The sequence below is a fragment of the Anomaloglossus baeobatrachus genome, chromosome 1 (genome assembly GCF_048569485.1).
Source record: "Anomaloglossus baeobatrachus isolate aAnoBae1 chromosome 1, aAnoBae1.hap1, whole genome shotgun sequence".
NCBI classification, from domain to species: Eukaryota; Metazoa; Chordata; class Amphibia; order Anura; family Aromobatidae; genus Anomaloglossus; species Anomaloglossus baeobatrachus.
This window is the reverse complement of record NC_134353.1, coordinates 573,644,578-573,658,879: the sequence shown is the minus strand read 5'-3', so window position 1 is coordinate 573,658,879 and position 14,302 is coordinate 573,644,578. Positions and strand designations below refer to the sequence as shown.

General features: G+C 42.7%; 1 protein-coding gene across 3 annotated transcripts in view; it reads left to right on the top strand.

Moving 5' to 3' along the window:
• JAK2 (Janus kinase 2) overlaps window positions 1-12,910 on the top strand; it is a 329,829-nt gene extending 316,919 nt beyond the window's left edge. For all 3 annotated transcript variants that reach the window (XM_075317543.1, XM_075317563.1, XM_075317553.1), the window contains exons 17-24: window positions 1,224-1,374; window positions 1,531-1,667; window positions 4,467-4,656; window positions 5,668-5,792; window positions 6,091-6,263; window positions 6,558-6,675; window positions 10,356-10,469; window positions 11,449-12,910. In XM_075317543.1, the coding sequence (XP_075173658.1) occupies window positions 1,224-1,374; window positions 1,531-1,667; window positions 4,467-4,656; window positions 5,668-5,792; window positions 6,091-6,263; window positions 6,558-6,675; window positions 10,356-10,469; window positions 11,449-11,556 (1,116 nt within the window). In that variant the 3' untranslated portion in view covers window positions 11,557-12,910. The remainder of the gene's footprint in view (window positions 1-1,223; window positions 1,375-1,530; window positions 1,668-4,466; window positions 4,657-5,667; window positions 5,793-6,090; window positions 6,264-6,557; window positions 6,676-10,355; window positions 10,470-11,448) is intronic.
• The last annotated feature ends 1,392 nt before the right edge of the window (window positions 12,911-14,302 follow it).

Genomic DNA, 14,302 nt, shown 5'->3' with positions numbered 1-14,302 from the left:
TCCCTTCTGGTTTTAAAGTCCTCTAGTTGTAGTCATCAAAGGCAAACCTCATTGTTTAGTTCCTATGAATAAAAATCTTTCCTACTCATGTCATGCATACTGTTGCATAGCTCTGAGAACAGTACAGAGCCTTTAATCAAGCTGTATGTGTTCAAGATATGACGGAAGCCACTGATTGGCTGCAGTGGTCACATGTGGTAGACAGCACTTCATCGCTGCAGCCAAGTAATCCTGGACCGGTGGAGGGACCACCATTACAATGCTTGAACAGCAATGGAGTATACATTATGTTAGCATTTCACCCATTTGGGAGACTGTTGTCACGAACTTGGGAAACCCCCTCGTAATATTTCATAATACAATTCATAATCTGTATTTTCTTCATCCAAAAACAGCAATATGTGTCTGGTGATAGAAAAAAAAACAATCATTTTATATTAGAAACCGTTCTAACAGTAAAATTCACCAGCAATATCTGGGTGACTGTCATATATGTATTTCTACTTCTTCAAGTCACATAAATAAGTTAGCGGAAGTAATTCTTCGAGCATGCTCTTTACGTGATATTCCATCAGGCTGAAGTTGGCAGAGCATTTATTGCAGATAAAGTTCAGCAGTTGGTATGTTAAGGGTTTCCTAACTCTGTTTGGAACACTAGTATTGCTAGGCTTATATAAGGTCAGCCATGATTCAGTCCTGGCGACAGTATTGTAAGATAAAATCTCAGTTTCTTGGAGGAATAGTTTTTGTAAAGGCTTTTTCCAGTTTTGGAACCCACTTTGTCTCCTGGCCGCAGATTTTTTTTTTTTTTTTTTTTAAACAAACCGTTCATTGCCCCTCCCCATGCCCATCACTGAATCTCAAGGGCTGCTCTTCTATCGTCTGCAGCGCTGAGATCAAGCCTGAGATCAAGCGGACAGGGCTGCAGCCAATGAGTGAGCTCAGCGGCTCTGTGCATCACGTTTGGTCATCTTTGGCAGTTCTGCTGAGCTCATCAGTTATTGCCTGCAGTGCTATTATCATGACATTAGTGGTGCGGAGATTAATAGGCACCAGGAGCAACATTATAGACTTGACTCTGGACCTGGGGAAGGTGCGTAAAGCTCAATTAGTTTTTTAAAAAACAAACTGCAGATGGGAGACAGGGATTTTTAGAAAATGGAAACCCCTTTGGGAATTTCAGATTGAATTTCAGGGTTATTTATGTTTTATGTGTCATCTAGAAATTGCAGTTTTATGAAGACAGACATCAGCTCCCTACACCCAAATGGATTGAGCTTGCAAATCTCATCAACGGTTGCATGGACTATGAGCCAGATTTCCGGCCCTCATTTCGAGCAGTTATAAGAGAACTTAACAGCTTGTTCACTCCAGGTAGGACTCCCTTAATCTCAAGGTATTAAATGTCAAGATAGTTAAGAAAATGCTAGAAAGTACTTTCTCATTCTCTTCATTTTGACAGTTTCCATCCACATTGCTAATCTTTATGACAAATTTATATGATGTTGCGTTTTATGTTATTTTTGTCAGACTATGAACTACTGGCAGAAAGTGATTTACTTCCGAATGTGAGAGTTGGGCCATTTGGATTTTCTGGAGGCTTTGAAGACCGTGCTCCAACTTATTTTGAGGAAAGATATCTTAAATTCTTGCAGCAACTTGGCAAGGTAAACCTTTTTTTATATACTATGATTAAAACCACATAAAAACTCACTGACTAATGTACTATATAAATATGATTATGTTGTTACTATCGTTCCTGGAAATGGGTCAGTTATATTAGGCATTCGTAAACAGGTGTAAACAGGTTTTTAAGATAAAGGACATCTGTCAGCTCATTCTACCCTCGTATACATGTGTGTAGGTTATAAGATCAAAAGTGAATCCATACCTTTTATAAAACTAAAACTCTGCTCTTTTGCATGGAGGTAGTCTTTAGAGGTGATATACAAGTGAGGCTAGAAGTATTTTGGTTGGAACGGAGCACTTCCACTGCTTCAGCTCCCAGCTTTATTCTCAGCTGGGTGGCTATGTTAACGAACAATCACCTAGTGGAGGGCGGATTTAGGCTGAGAATGGAACTGGCAGCTAAGGCTGCTTTCACACATCTGGCTTGAGCTGTGCGGCTCAATCCGGCTGTGCAAGCTATGCAACGGATGCGGTGAAAACACCGCATCCTTTGCATAAGTTTTTCCCATGCGGCCCGTCCGGATTGTGCCGCTTGCGGCATGCTACTGAGCGTCCGGATGCGGTTTTTGCCGCATCTTGCCACATCCGGCCGCCATAGGCATGCATTGAAAAATGCGCCGCATCGACCAAATGCGACGCGGTGCGTTTTTTTTTTGCCGCACGAAAAACGTGCCAGGCAACGTTCCATCCGGCCGCCGCATCGGCTAAATCTGCCGCATGCGGCAAAAACTGGATGGAACGCAAGGCCTTACGGCACTAATTAAAGTCTATGCAGAAAAAACGCAACCGGCAGCAAAAAAAAAACAGTTGCGATTTTCCTGCAAAGTGCCGGATTGTGCCGCATTGCAGAAACCGGAGGTGTGAAAGCAGCCTAATGGAAGTGCTCAATCCTGCCTAGAGCACTGGCAGATTCATTTGCATATCACTACTAAAGTGAACCAGACCAGCTTTTAAAGGTTTGGATTCACTTGTGTTATTATAGCCTAAACACACTAATTTGATACTTATGAGGAACTCCGGGTCATTTGGTCAGATTCCACAGAGGAACCAGTGGAGCACAAATTGGTAGAAAAAGATAATGCTGGCCTTGATAGAAAAATGTCAGAACACCCAACATATAACAACTTGCTGTGTATGGGTTTTCATAACCACAAACTGATCAGAGTGCTCCTTGGGATCCTGACTTTCTCATTGATGTTACACTGACACATGCCAATTACCTAAACTTGGACTTGGCCTCCAAATTGAAAAGATCTCAGTCTGAATAAATTTCTGTAAGATGTCCTGGAAAAGCCTGTTATGCTGCTAAGGTCTTGGTGCCAGATACTACAAGACACAAGCAAAGATCTGGCACCCCTTCCCCTGAAGAAGATAAAGAACGCTTCAATCGCAACGTACGTCGGGCAGCCTGGGGACCACGATCCTGGACCATCGGTGTGCATCTGCCGTTTATGTGTTGGACACTTATCAGCAATTCCGGGTATGACTTCTGACATATTGAAGTGACAACCCACTAGGGAAAGCATATGAACCCCTCTAGGTCCTTTAACCTCTTCAAATGTCCATTTCTACTGGTTTGTTCATTAGGTGGTCATAATCAATTGCCTCAATATTGCCACATTATGGTTTAATGTAATTATAGTGACCTTCATGTATATTATACTGCATAATACATGTTGTACCGTATTTGGCAATTAAGGGCTAGACTCCTGAACTAGAGGAGTGACATTATATGAGGGTAAATCTTTTGGACCTCCTTAGGTGGAGCAATCTTGTCATACCACATATTGCTGGTTTGTGTAAACTGCTATTGTCTGAATACTACTATAATAGTGTACACTGTATATCATGTGTGGCTTTTATGCAGTTTAAGCCTTACATGTGGTGGACGTGCTGCAGTTCTGCCACATATGGGACAGTGTTATTCCCTTACACGGAAAATCTGAATGTATACATGCAGTTGATTGTTCCAATAGCTGTGATTTATTTTTGACATGGATGCAATTCCTGGTGTGGTCCAGGTTTTATATTTTTACTAATACTTACAAGTTGTGTCACCACCATTGTGAATAAATATGTACACTTTGCACTTTAGAAACTCGTTTGTTCTCCTTGTTTATGCGTAATCATGAGTTTGTGCCACCCGTGTGGTCCTCAGACACTTGGGACCCCCGGGATCTTCTTGAGCATGGTTTTCTGGAATTTTGTTTATATAAAGATCTTGTAGTGTCTCATTCCTTGATGGGGCAGAGTAGTATTCCAGTCACAATAAGACCTGTCTACGGGTTAAGTGCTGTATTTGATGTTGGTGAGACGCTTTTTGCCAAGACCCAGACTGATGGCCAGGACAGGGAACTTTGTCCCTTGTTTGTAAGAATCAGCTGGAACATGTTTGACAGTCACTCCATTCATTCTTTATTGATCTGCTGGAAGAAGATGAGTGCTCTTCTCTGCTAACTTGGGCAGTTCCATGGAGCAAGGAAGTGCTCTGTTCCGGTGATCGGTGGAGCTCTCAGATATTGAGCCTTCATCATTCTTGAAGTGATAAATTCTACATCATGGCAGTCCACCCTTTGAGAGCCCTGTGAATTGTTACCGGAAAATACCTATAAAGTTATCGTTAATCCATGTATATTGCTTAGAAATTTAATTTGTGGTGGCTAGCTAATTGGTAGTTTTTGTTTTAGAAATTCTTAAATAAAACCCACTATTGAAGAAAAAAAAAACACATTATTCCAGTATTTTATTAGTTTTATACCGTTTTTTTCCTTTTTCAGGGCAACTTTGGAAGTGTTGAATTGTGCAGATATGACCCATTACAAGATAACACTGGTGAAGTTGTAGCAGTTAAGAAGCTTCAGCATAGCACTGAAGAATACCTGAGGGATTTTGAAAGGGAGATTGAAATTCTGAAATCCCTGCAGCATGAAAACATTGTGAAATACAAAGGAGTGTGTTACAGCGCAGGTAAATCCAAAATGTAGGAAGTGCCCAAAAACTGGCTAACAGTTCTATGTATTCTTTATATAACTTCAAAAGCTAGACTAATAATTGGAGATGAGCGAACCTTTGGAGGTTCAGTTCGCCAGGCACATTCGAACCTTAAAAACGTTCGGTTTTTAACCCCAACTAGATCCAAACATCAATGGATGTCTGTAATTGGGCTCCACCCATATGCTGCCAGCCATAAGCAGAACACTTCCAGGGGAGGGTAGACGGGGTTTTTCTTTTTTTTTGTTTGTTTGTGTGAGCACGCTACATCTGATCACGCTGATTTTACACCCAGTGTGAGCCGTGCAAACACTGCACGCGGCTCGCACAGGGCTGAGCATCGCTCATACCCAAGCACAGCGCTGCTCACTTGAGTGGTTTGCACTTGTAACTCACTTGAACTTCAAATCCGAACTTTGTTTATTTGGAAGTCGGTGTCCGAACCCAAACTCCAAACATCAAACCTCAGGTTCACTTATCTTTATTCATAAGTGGATAAAATTGGACCCTCCGTGCTCATATTCCATGATACCACAACAGTTTCCTGCCAGTTCAATGGATGCTTAAAACACTTTAGAACAAGGTTATCTCTGAAGGCCTAATCAGAACAGGTTTGTACATACAACTACTGCAATAAAGCATTTGTTTGTTACATTAAAATGTGGCAGTAGTCTACGCCCCTATGCATACAGAAGACAGGCATGCATGGGCATTTACTAACATGCATGGGACCTTGTATAGCAGCTCAAAGAGGCCATACAGTTCTATATTATAAAGTGATACACACTTTGTGTGTCAAATATGGTACTTTTAGAGTAAAATAGCTTTGAAATGCAGTGTTTGACGGAGCAGGGAGAGTACACCCACTATACTTCATCATGAAAGTAGCAGGTCATGGGACAGCGATAATACTATTTTTTATTTCAAAAGTAACTAGTTTGACCTTGCGTGCCAGTCTCTTTCAATTACAATACTTTTAATTTTCAGGACGTCGAAATCTGAGATTGATTATGGAGTATCTACCATATGGAAGTCTTAGAGACTATCTGCAAAAAAACAAAGAAAGGCTGGACTTCAAAAAACTGTTGCAGTATGCCACCCAGATATGCAAGGTAATCCTTCCATAACGGAGTAAAGGTACAGTCTCCCTGTCCCATGTCCTCATCTGATAGTAATCGGGAGTCCAAAGTTAGATCCTAAAACAATAACAGAAAAATATATTTGTAAGACATTTCACTACACTATATTATTACTGCATGTTTCCCTGTATTATCAGGATTTTTTTTTCTTCTGAAAAAATGGTTATAGCCCGAACCTGTGCAAACTGCGGCTGGTGGACCACATCTTTTACTTTGGATTTACCTGTTTAGCTGTGGAGCTTTAGGAAATGTTAATGTTTTGTTTTTATAGGGCATGGAGTATCTAACAATTAAGAGGTACATTCATAGAGATTTGGCAACTCGGAATATTTTAGTTGAAAATGAAAATCGAGTGAAAATTGGGGATTTTGGATTGACAAAAGTCCTGCCCCAAGACAAAGAGTATTATAAAGTTAAGGAGCCTGGTGAAAGTCCTATATTCTGGTAAGTGGAATGGGAGACCATGTTTTGTTGCAACTCCTAATTATGGCTGCAACATAAAGCTACTGTATGAATATCTCCGAAAGTGTTAGTATCATATTCACTGGTGTAAGGGAGTCCTTATTGTATTTTAAAATAATATATAAATTTACATAACAGATTCCTGTTTTGCTTTTTTTATTAATAATAAATAATAGTAATAATTATATTTATGTAGTGGCAACATATTCTGCAGTAGGGCGTATTATTGATTAGGATACCTGTGTAATTTATTTATTTACTTTTTTTTATATATAGGTATGCACCAGAAAGTTTGACCGAGAGTAAGTTCTCTGTGGCCTCAGATGTCTGGAGTTTTGGAGTTGTTTTCTACGAGCTGTTTACATATAGTGAAAAAAATAAAAGCCCGCCATCAGTAAGGATAATGTATTTTTTACTATATAGTTTAACTGCTGAAATATGACAGATAATAGCATTACTGCCATTTTGTATACCTTTACTGCCTCTAGTGACCAAGGGGGATACTAGAACTTTTTTTCATTTTATTACCCCTCCTTAACAATCTAAGAGAATATGTGTATGAAGTCCTAGCGGAATGTTCCTTTTACTAAAGTTAATTCTGTTCTGCTGAATGTGAATATTAAATAGGAAAACAAATGTGTTCTGAACAGGGATATTTGTTTAGGATATTGACCTAATTAATGTTAAATTTTGTCCAAAACCCCTAGTTCTGATTCTCCTTACTATTATTTAATAGTCTGACATGACAATGTTGCACATACACTAAGTAAGGAGAATGGTTAACAATTATATTGTGGTGCTCCTGAAACACAAATGTTACTCTTCTTCCCTCTTCATTGATAAGATACAACCTTTGAGTTGTCCAAGCTTGTAATTAAAGTCTTCAGTCACTTTGACTTCTTAATCTTGATAACCTGTGGTGTGCATGCTGTCATTATTCTCTGTTATTGCCAGTGTGAGAGATCAATCACGTGACTGTATGTATGCGATTATTATTATTAATTATTATAGCGCCATTTATTCCATGGCGCTTTACAAGTGAAAGAGGGTATACATACAACAATCATTAACAGTACAAAACAGACTGGTATAGGAGGAGAGAGGTCCCTGCCCGCGAGGGCTCACAGTCTATAGGGAATGGGTGATAGTACAATAGGTGAGGACAGAGCTAGTTGCACAGTGGTGTACTGGACTGAGGGCTATTGTAGGTTGTAGGCTTGTTGGAAGAGGTGGATCTTGAGGTTCCTCTTGAAGCTTTCCACGGTAGGGGAGAGTCTGATATGCTGAGGTAGAGCGTTCCAGAGTATGGGGGAGGCACGGGAGAAATCTTGTACACGATTGTGGGAAGAGGAGATAAGAGAGGAGTAGAGAAGGAGATCTTGTGAGGATCTGAGGTTGCGTGCAGGTTGGTACCGGGAGACTAGGTCACAGATGTTCGGAGGAGACAGTTTGTGGATGGCTTTGTATGTCATGGTTAATGTTTTGAACTGGAGTCGTTGGGCGATGGGAAGCTAGTGAAGGGATTGGCAGAGTGGTGAGGCATGAGAATAGCGAGGGGAGAGGTGGATTAAGCGGGCAGCAGAGTTTAGGAGAGATTGGAGGGGTGAAAGAGTGTTGGAAGGGAGGCCAGAGAGCAGGAGGTTGCAGTAGTCGAGGCGGGAGATGAGGGCATGCACTAATGTTTTTGCTGATTCTTGGTAAAGGAAAGCACTGATCCGGGAGATATTTTTGAGTTGTAGTCTGCATGAGGTGAAGAGGGCTTGGATGTGTGGCTTGAAGGATAGAGCAGAGTCGAGGGTTACTCCAAGACAACGAGCTTGTGAGACTGGGGAGAGTGAGCAACCATCAAGTTTGATGGAAAGGCTTGTTGGAGGAGATGAGTGAGGAGGAGGAAAGACAATGAACTCTGTTTTGTCCATGTTAAGCTTTAGGAATCGCGCAGAGAAAGATGAAATAGCAGACAGACATTGTGGAATTTTGGTTAGTAGAGAGGTAATGTCAGGTCCAGAGAGGTAGATCTGTGTGTCATCGGCATAGAGATGATACTGAAAGCCGTGGGACTCTATGAGCTGTCCCAGGCCGAATGTGTAGATGGAGAAAAGCAGGGGTCCAAGAACTGAGCCTTGGGGGACACCGACAGATAGGGGGCGAGATGAGGAAGTGGTGTGAGAATGGGAGACGCTGAAAGTTTGGTCGGTTAGGTATGAGGAGATCCAAGATGGGGCCAAGTCTGTGATGCGCAGAGATGAGAGAATCTGTAGTAGGAGGGAATGGTCTACTGTGTTAAAAGCAGTATGTGATTTGTATACTTCCACCCACATTCCAACTAGACATGCTTGCTCTATCTCAGAGCACTTCTATTGAGCAAGGATGAGAATGTCTAGTCTGCACATAACCGCAATAAAGTATTTATTTAACTCACTGATATAACACTATTAATTCCATAGTGCTATATCGGTGAGTTACAGACATGATCATCACTGTCCCCATTGGGGCTTACAATATAAATTTCCTATCAGTATGTCTTTAGAGTGTGGGAGGAAATCAGAGAACTCGGAGGAAACTCGCACAAACACTGGGACAACATACAGACTTCCTGCAGATTTTGTCCTTGGTGGGATTTGAACCCGAACCCCAGCGCAGGAAGACTGCAGTGCTCACTGAGCCACCGTGCTGCCACAATCTGTCCACGTGTACCAGCAATACCAGTACGAACACTGTCGGAATTCGGATCTCTGCAGTGATACAGAGTGACCGCAGACTTCATTTCCAAGCCTTAATAACCCCCTAGTTTTGGTTAGGTTTGTGATTAAGATGGAGGAGAGCAAGCATCTTGCTCAAGTAGTTAAATAATGTTGTCTTTCATACTATGAATTTCTGAATATACCGTATTTTCCAGTGTATAAGACGACCCCCCCAACTTTTCCAGTTAAAATATAGAGTTAGGGATAAACTGTATTTACTCGAGTATAAGCCCAGGCGCCTATTTTACCACAAAAAACTGGGAAACCTTATTTACGCGAGTATAAGCCTAGGGTGGGAAATGCAGCAGCTACTGGTAAATTTCAAAAATAAAAATAGATCCCAATAAAATGTAATGTGCCCATCCTTGTCCCCCCCTTGTAGTAATGTGCCTATCCTTGTGCCCCTATCTTGGGACCTTTAGTAATGTGCCCATTGTTTAGTAATATCGCTTTCAGTAATGTGCCCATTGTTTAGTAATGTGCCCTGCAGTAATGTGCCCATTGTTTACTAATGCCCTTCTACTGGTCCCCTTCTTGTCCCCTATTATGCCGTTGTTTACAAACAATAAAAATTATTCTCACCTGTCCTATGTTCCCACAGTGCCCTCAGCTGCTTTTTGCAGACCACAGGTATATAGACCTATCTGTGATCTCGTCTGGTCCACGGATCCACTGCAGGCTGCCATCATGGCTTTACTGCAGTTGAATGCTTTATGGTGGCGGTGCCGCAAACTGCTACATTAAACTGCTGTAAAGCGCTGACAGCAGCGGCGGCTCCGTGCACCAGACGTGATCATCAAGGGATGCTTCTTGCAGATCGTAGGCACATAGACCCCTCCATGATCGCGTCCAATTCACAGAGTCGCCGCTGTGTCAGCACTTTACTGAAGTTGAATGCTTTGTGCCGCCACCATAAAGCATTCAACTGCAGTAAAGCCATGGCGGCAGACAGCAGCCCCGTGCACCGGACACAATCACGGAGGGGTCTATGTGCCTGAGAGGCAGAGAAGGAGTTAATAGGATACAAGGACGGGCCAGAGGGATGCGCTACTACTCTGATAGTCTTGGAGACAGGGAGGGCTAATTATACGCCCTATAACACGACACCCAGCGTATTAGACGACCCCCGACTTTTGAGAAGATTTTCAGGGGTTAAAAAGTTGTCTTTTACGCTAGAAAATACAGTATATATCAGATGGGTGTCGTCCTTTAAAATAGATACATGGGTTCATAAAGTAGGCAAACCAAAGGGGAGTAATGTAAATGTTACTAATTGTTAGACTTTCACTAGCTGAGTGATTTGTCAGTCACCATGTTTTGTCACTTACAGGAGTTCATGAGGATGATTGGAAATGATAAACAGGGGCAAATGATTGTATTCCACCTAATAGAGCTGCTGAAGAATAATGGAAGACTGCCACAACCAGACGGGTGTCCTAGTGAGGTAGTGTATTTGTGCAAACTTATATATAAGATTTATATAAATAACTGCATAAATGTTTGTGTTCAGGTGCTTATACTGTGCTGAACAGATCAATACAATCCTCTGAACTGAGGGTCTCAGTTAGTGTTAGTAAGCGCTATACCCTTTTATGTCACGTGCATACATGTCCTCTTTGCAGTGTATTAGTCACATATGCTACATAGTTCAGTGCATGGGGAACAGGTGAGTCATATCATTATGTAATAATGTATTAGTTAATTATTTAGCTTTAATGTTCAGCTTGCTACTGTTATTATGTCTACAGTATATAGAAGTAATGGCACGTTCAGTGGTTAAAGGGAATCTGTCAGCAGGTATTTGCTATGTAATTTGAGTGGATCATAATGCAGGAGCAGACATCCTGAATAGAGATACGTGCTTCTTATTAGGCTGTGTGCTGTAGTTTCAATACAATCAGTTTTTTATCAGCCGATTATCACCGCCAGAATAGTTACTAGCTAATATGCGTAACCGCGCCTCACCACTGACTGGCAGCTGAATGTGTACATACTACATTGCCAATCGAGGTGTGGGCGGAGCTATACACAGGTCAGCATTCTGACCACTGCTACATCTACAGCAGAGAAAACAGGGATTCTATCAAAACTGCACCAAGCAGTCTAGTATGTGACACATCGCTGAAATCACATCATGCTGCTCTCAGATTACATAGCGGAAAAACCTGTTGACAGATTCCCTTTAACTAGGTCATAGAACTCCATAATAAAGACAGGTGTGGTCCCCAGACTGTATGGTCAGCGCCCCCTGCCTACTATATATGAAATAAGGGGAGATACAGAAAACAATTTTTTGCTACTCTGGCTAAGCCAAAACTATTGCCAAAATGTTTACTGTTTGGGAAAAAAAAATACCTAAGAGTCCATAAAGGTGGCTGAGCGAGATTTTAATCTTACAAGTCTTTTTTTTTTTTCCCCCATAGATTTATCTCATCATGACAGAGTGCTGGAACAACAACATTAGCCAACGTCCTTCCTTTAAGGATCTCACTGTAAAAGTTGAAAGAACACGCGACTGTATGGGAGCATGAGGGCTGCATGATTAGTTTGTGGACAAACCCTGTAATATAACAGAATGTAATGCATCATTGCAAATCTCGTCTGGCATGAGCAAGTCTTATTCACTTTTGGATGACAACGTCCGTGACATGTTCAGCTTTTGTGCTGGCCAGGATTGCTCGATCTACAGCAACAAATGCACTTAGCTAAGGCAACCGGCCGGAGAAGACGTGGGACATCATTGCGGATGGACAGTGCTGAGATTAATGCATCTTCTTGATCTATGAGGACTTGTGACATACACAGGATGTTTGTACAGTTACTTACAGACTTTTCATGACCTTTTTTAAAGGGCTTTTGTTGGATCTAGCACACATTGAACATTTGAATATGTATATTAGTCATTTTCTGTAAATTTGCTGAATAATATATATTTAATACATTTTGAACAGCTATTGGTATTCAACTATGATACCAGTTTTCTAGCAATATGAAACTGCCACCAACAAGAATTTGTTTCTGAGTCATGTTAAAGGGATCAAGCATCACCATTTTACATAAGTGCTTTTACAGGAATAAGGAAAGCATACATAAGTATAGTCACACTCTTGTCTCATATGCCCGCTGCTTATTGATTCGCCTGTTTCTTCTTTTTTAACCCTTGACTTATCCGTCAGTAAGCTGTAGTGATATCAGCTATGTTATGGATTGTGATGGACTTATCACCATGTTTTATTGTTCTGCAGATTGCATTCAAGTTGTTTTTACTGTTTGCAGACACTTTGACTATTAAGGTGGCTTTACACACTGCAACATCGCAAACGACATCGCTGTAACGTCACCGGTTTTGTGACGTTACAGCGACCTCCCCAGCGACATTGCAGTGTGTGAAACCTATCAGCGACCTGGCCCCTGCTGTGAAGTTGTGATCGCTACAAATTGTTCAGGACCATTCTTTGGTCCTTTGTTTCCCGCTGTGCAGCATGATCGCTAGAAAGTCTCAGTGTGTAAAGGGGACTTTACAGCGACTCCGCGGCTCTGTCTGTGTAGCGTCCTGATTAGCGGTCACCTGTGAAGGATTCACCGGTGACCGCTAATCCCCGGAGTGACTGAAGTGTCCCCCCCTCTCTCATACTTACCGATCCCCGATCACCGGCGCTGCACGGCATTCACACTGCTCCAGCGGCTTTTCCTTTTTTGAAAAAGCCGGCCGCTCATTAAACAATCTCGTATTCCCTGCTTTTCCCCGCCCACCGGCAAATATGATTGGTTGCAGTGAGACACGCCCACGCAGCTGTCACTGCACCCAATCACAGCAGCCGGTGGGCATGTCTATACTGTGCAGTAAAATAAATAAATAAATAATTAAAAAATCCGGCGTGCGGTCCCCCCTATTTTAATTCCAGCCAGATAAAGCCATACGGCTGCAGGCTGGTATTCTCAGGATGGGGAGCTCCACGTTATGGGGAGCCCCCCAGCCTAACAATATCAGTCAGCAGCTGCCCAGAATTGCCGCATACATTAGATGCGACAGTTCTGGGACTGTACCCAGCTCTTCCCGATTTGCCCTGGTGCGTTGGCAAATCGGGGTAATAAGGAGTTATTGGCAGCCCATAGCTGCCAATAAGTCCTAGATTAATCATGTCAGGCGTCTCCCCGAGATACCTTCCATGATTAATCTGTAAATTACAGTTAAAAAACACACACCCGAAAAATCCTTTATTAGAAATAATAAACACTAACAAATTCCCTCATTACCAATTTATTACCCACAACAAAGCCCTCCATGTCCGGCGTAATCCACGGTCCTCCAGCGTCGCATCCAGCTCTGCTGCATGCAGGTGACAGGAGCAGCAGAAGACACAGCCGCTCCTGTCACCTCCACGCAGCTAATGAAGAGAGCCGTGTGATCGGCTGAGCTGTCACTGAGGTTACCTGGATCCAGCAGTGGATGCAGCGGTGGCCGCGGGTAACCTCAGTGACAGTCCAGCTGATCGCGCTACTCACCGCCGCTCCTGTCACCTCCACGCAGCAACTGAGGTGAGTAGCGCGATCAGCTGGACTGTCACTGAGGTTACCCGCGGCCACCGCTGCATCCACCGCTGGATCCAGGTAACCTCAGTGACAGCTCAGCCGATCACACGGCTCTCTTCATTAGCTGCGTGGAGGTGACAGGAGCGGCTGTGTCTTCTGCTGCTCCTGTCACCTGCATGCAGCAGAGCTGGATGCGACGCTGGAGGACCGTGGATTAAGCCGGACATGGAGGGCTTTGTTGTGGGTAATAAATTGGTAATGAGGGTATATGTTTGTGTTTTTTATTTCTAATAAAGGATTTTTCGGGTGTGTGTGTTTACTGTCACTTACAGATTAAAGATAGAAGGTATCTCGGGGAGACGCCTGACATGATTAATCTAGGACTTATTGGCAGCTATGAGCTGCCAATAACTCCTTATTACCCCGATTTGCCAACGCACCAGGGCAAATCGGGAAGAGCCGGGTACAGTCCCAGATCTGTCGCATCTAATGTATGCGGCAATTCTGGGCGTCTGCTGACTGATATAACGTGGGGCTCCCCATCCTGAGAATACCAGCCTGCAGCCGTATGGCTTTATCTGGCTGGTATTAAAATAGGGGGGGACCGCACGCCGGATTTTTTAATTATTTATTTATTTACACGGCACACAGAGCCGCGCAGCATTAAATGAAGTCGGGTGAAGTTCACCTGCCTTTTTGACACGTCCCCAACGACCAGCTAGTCGCTCTGCAGGTCCGGATCGC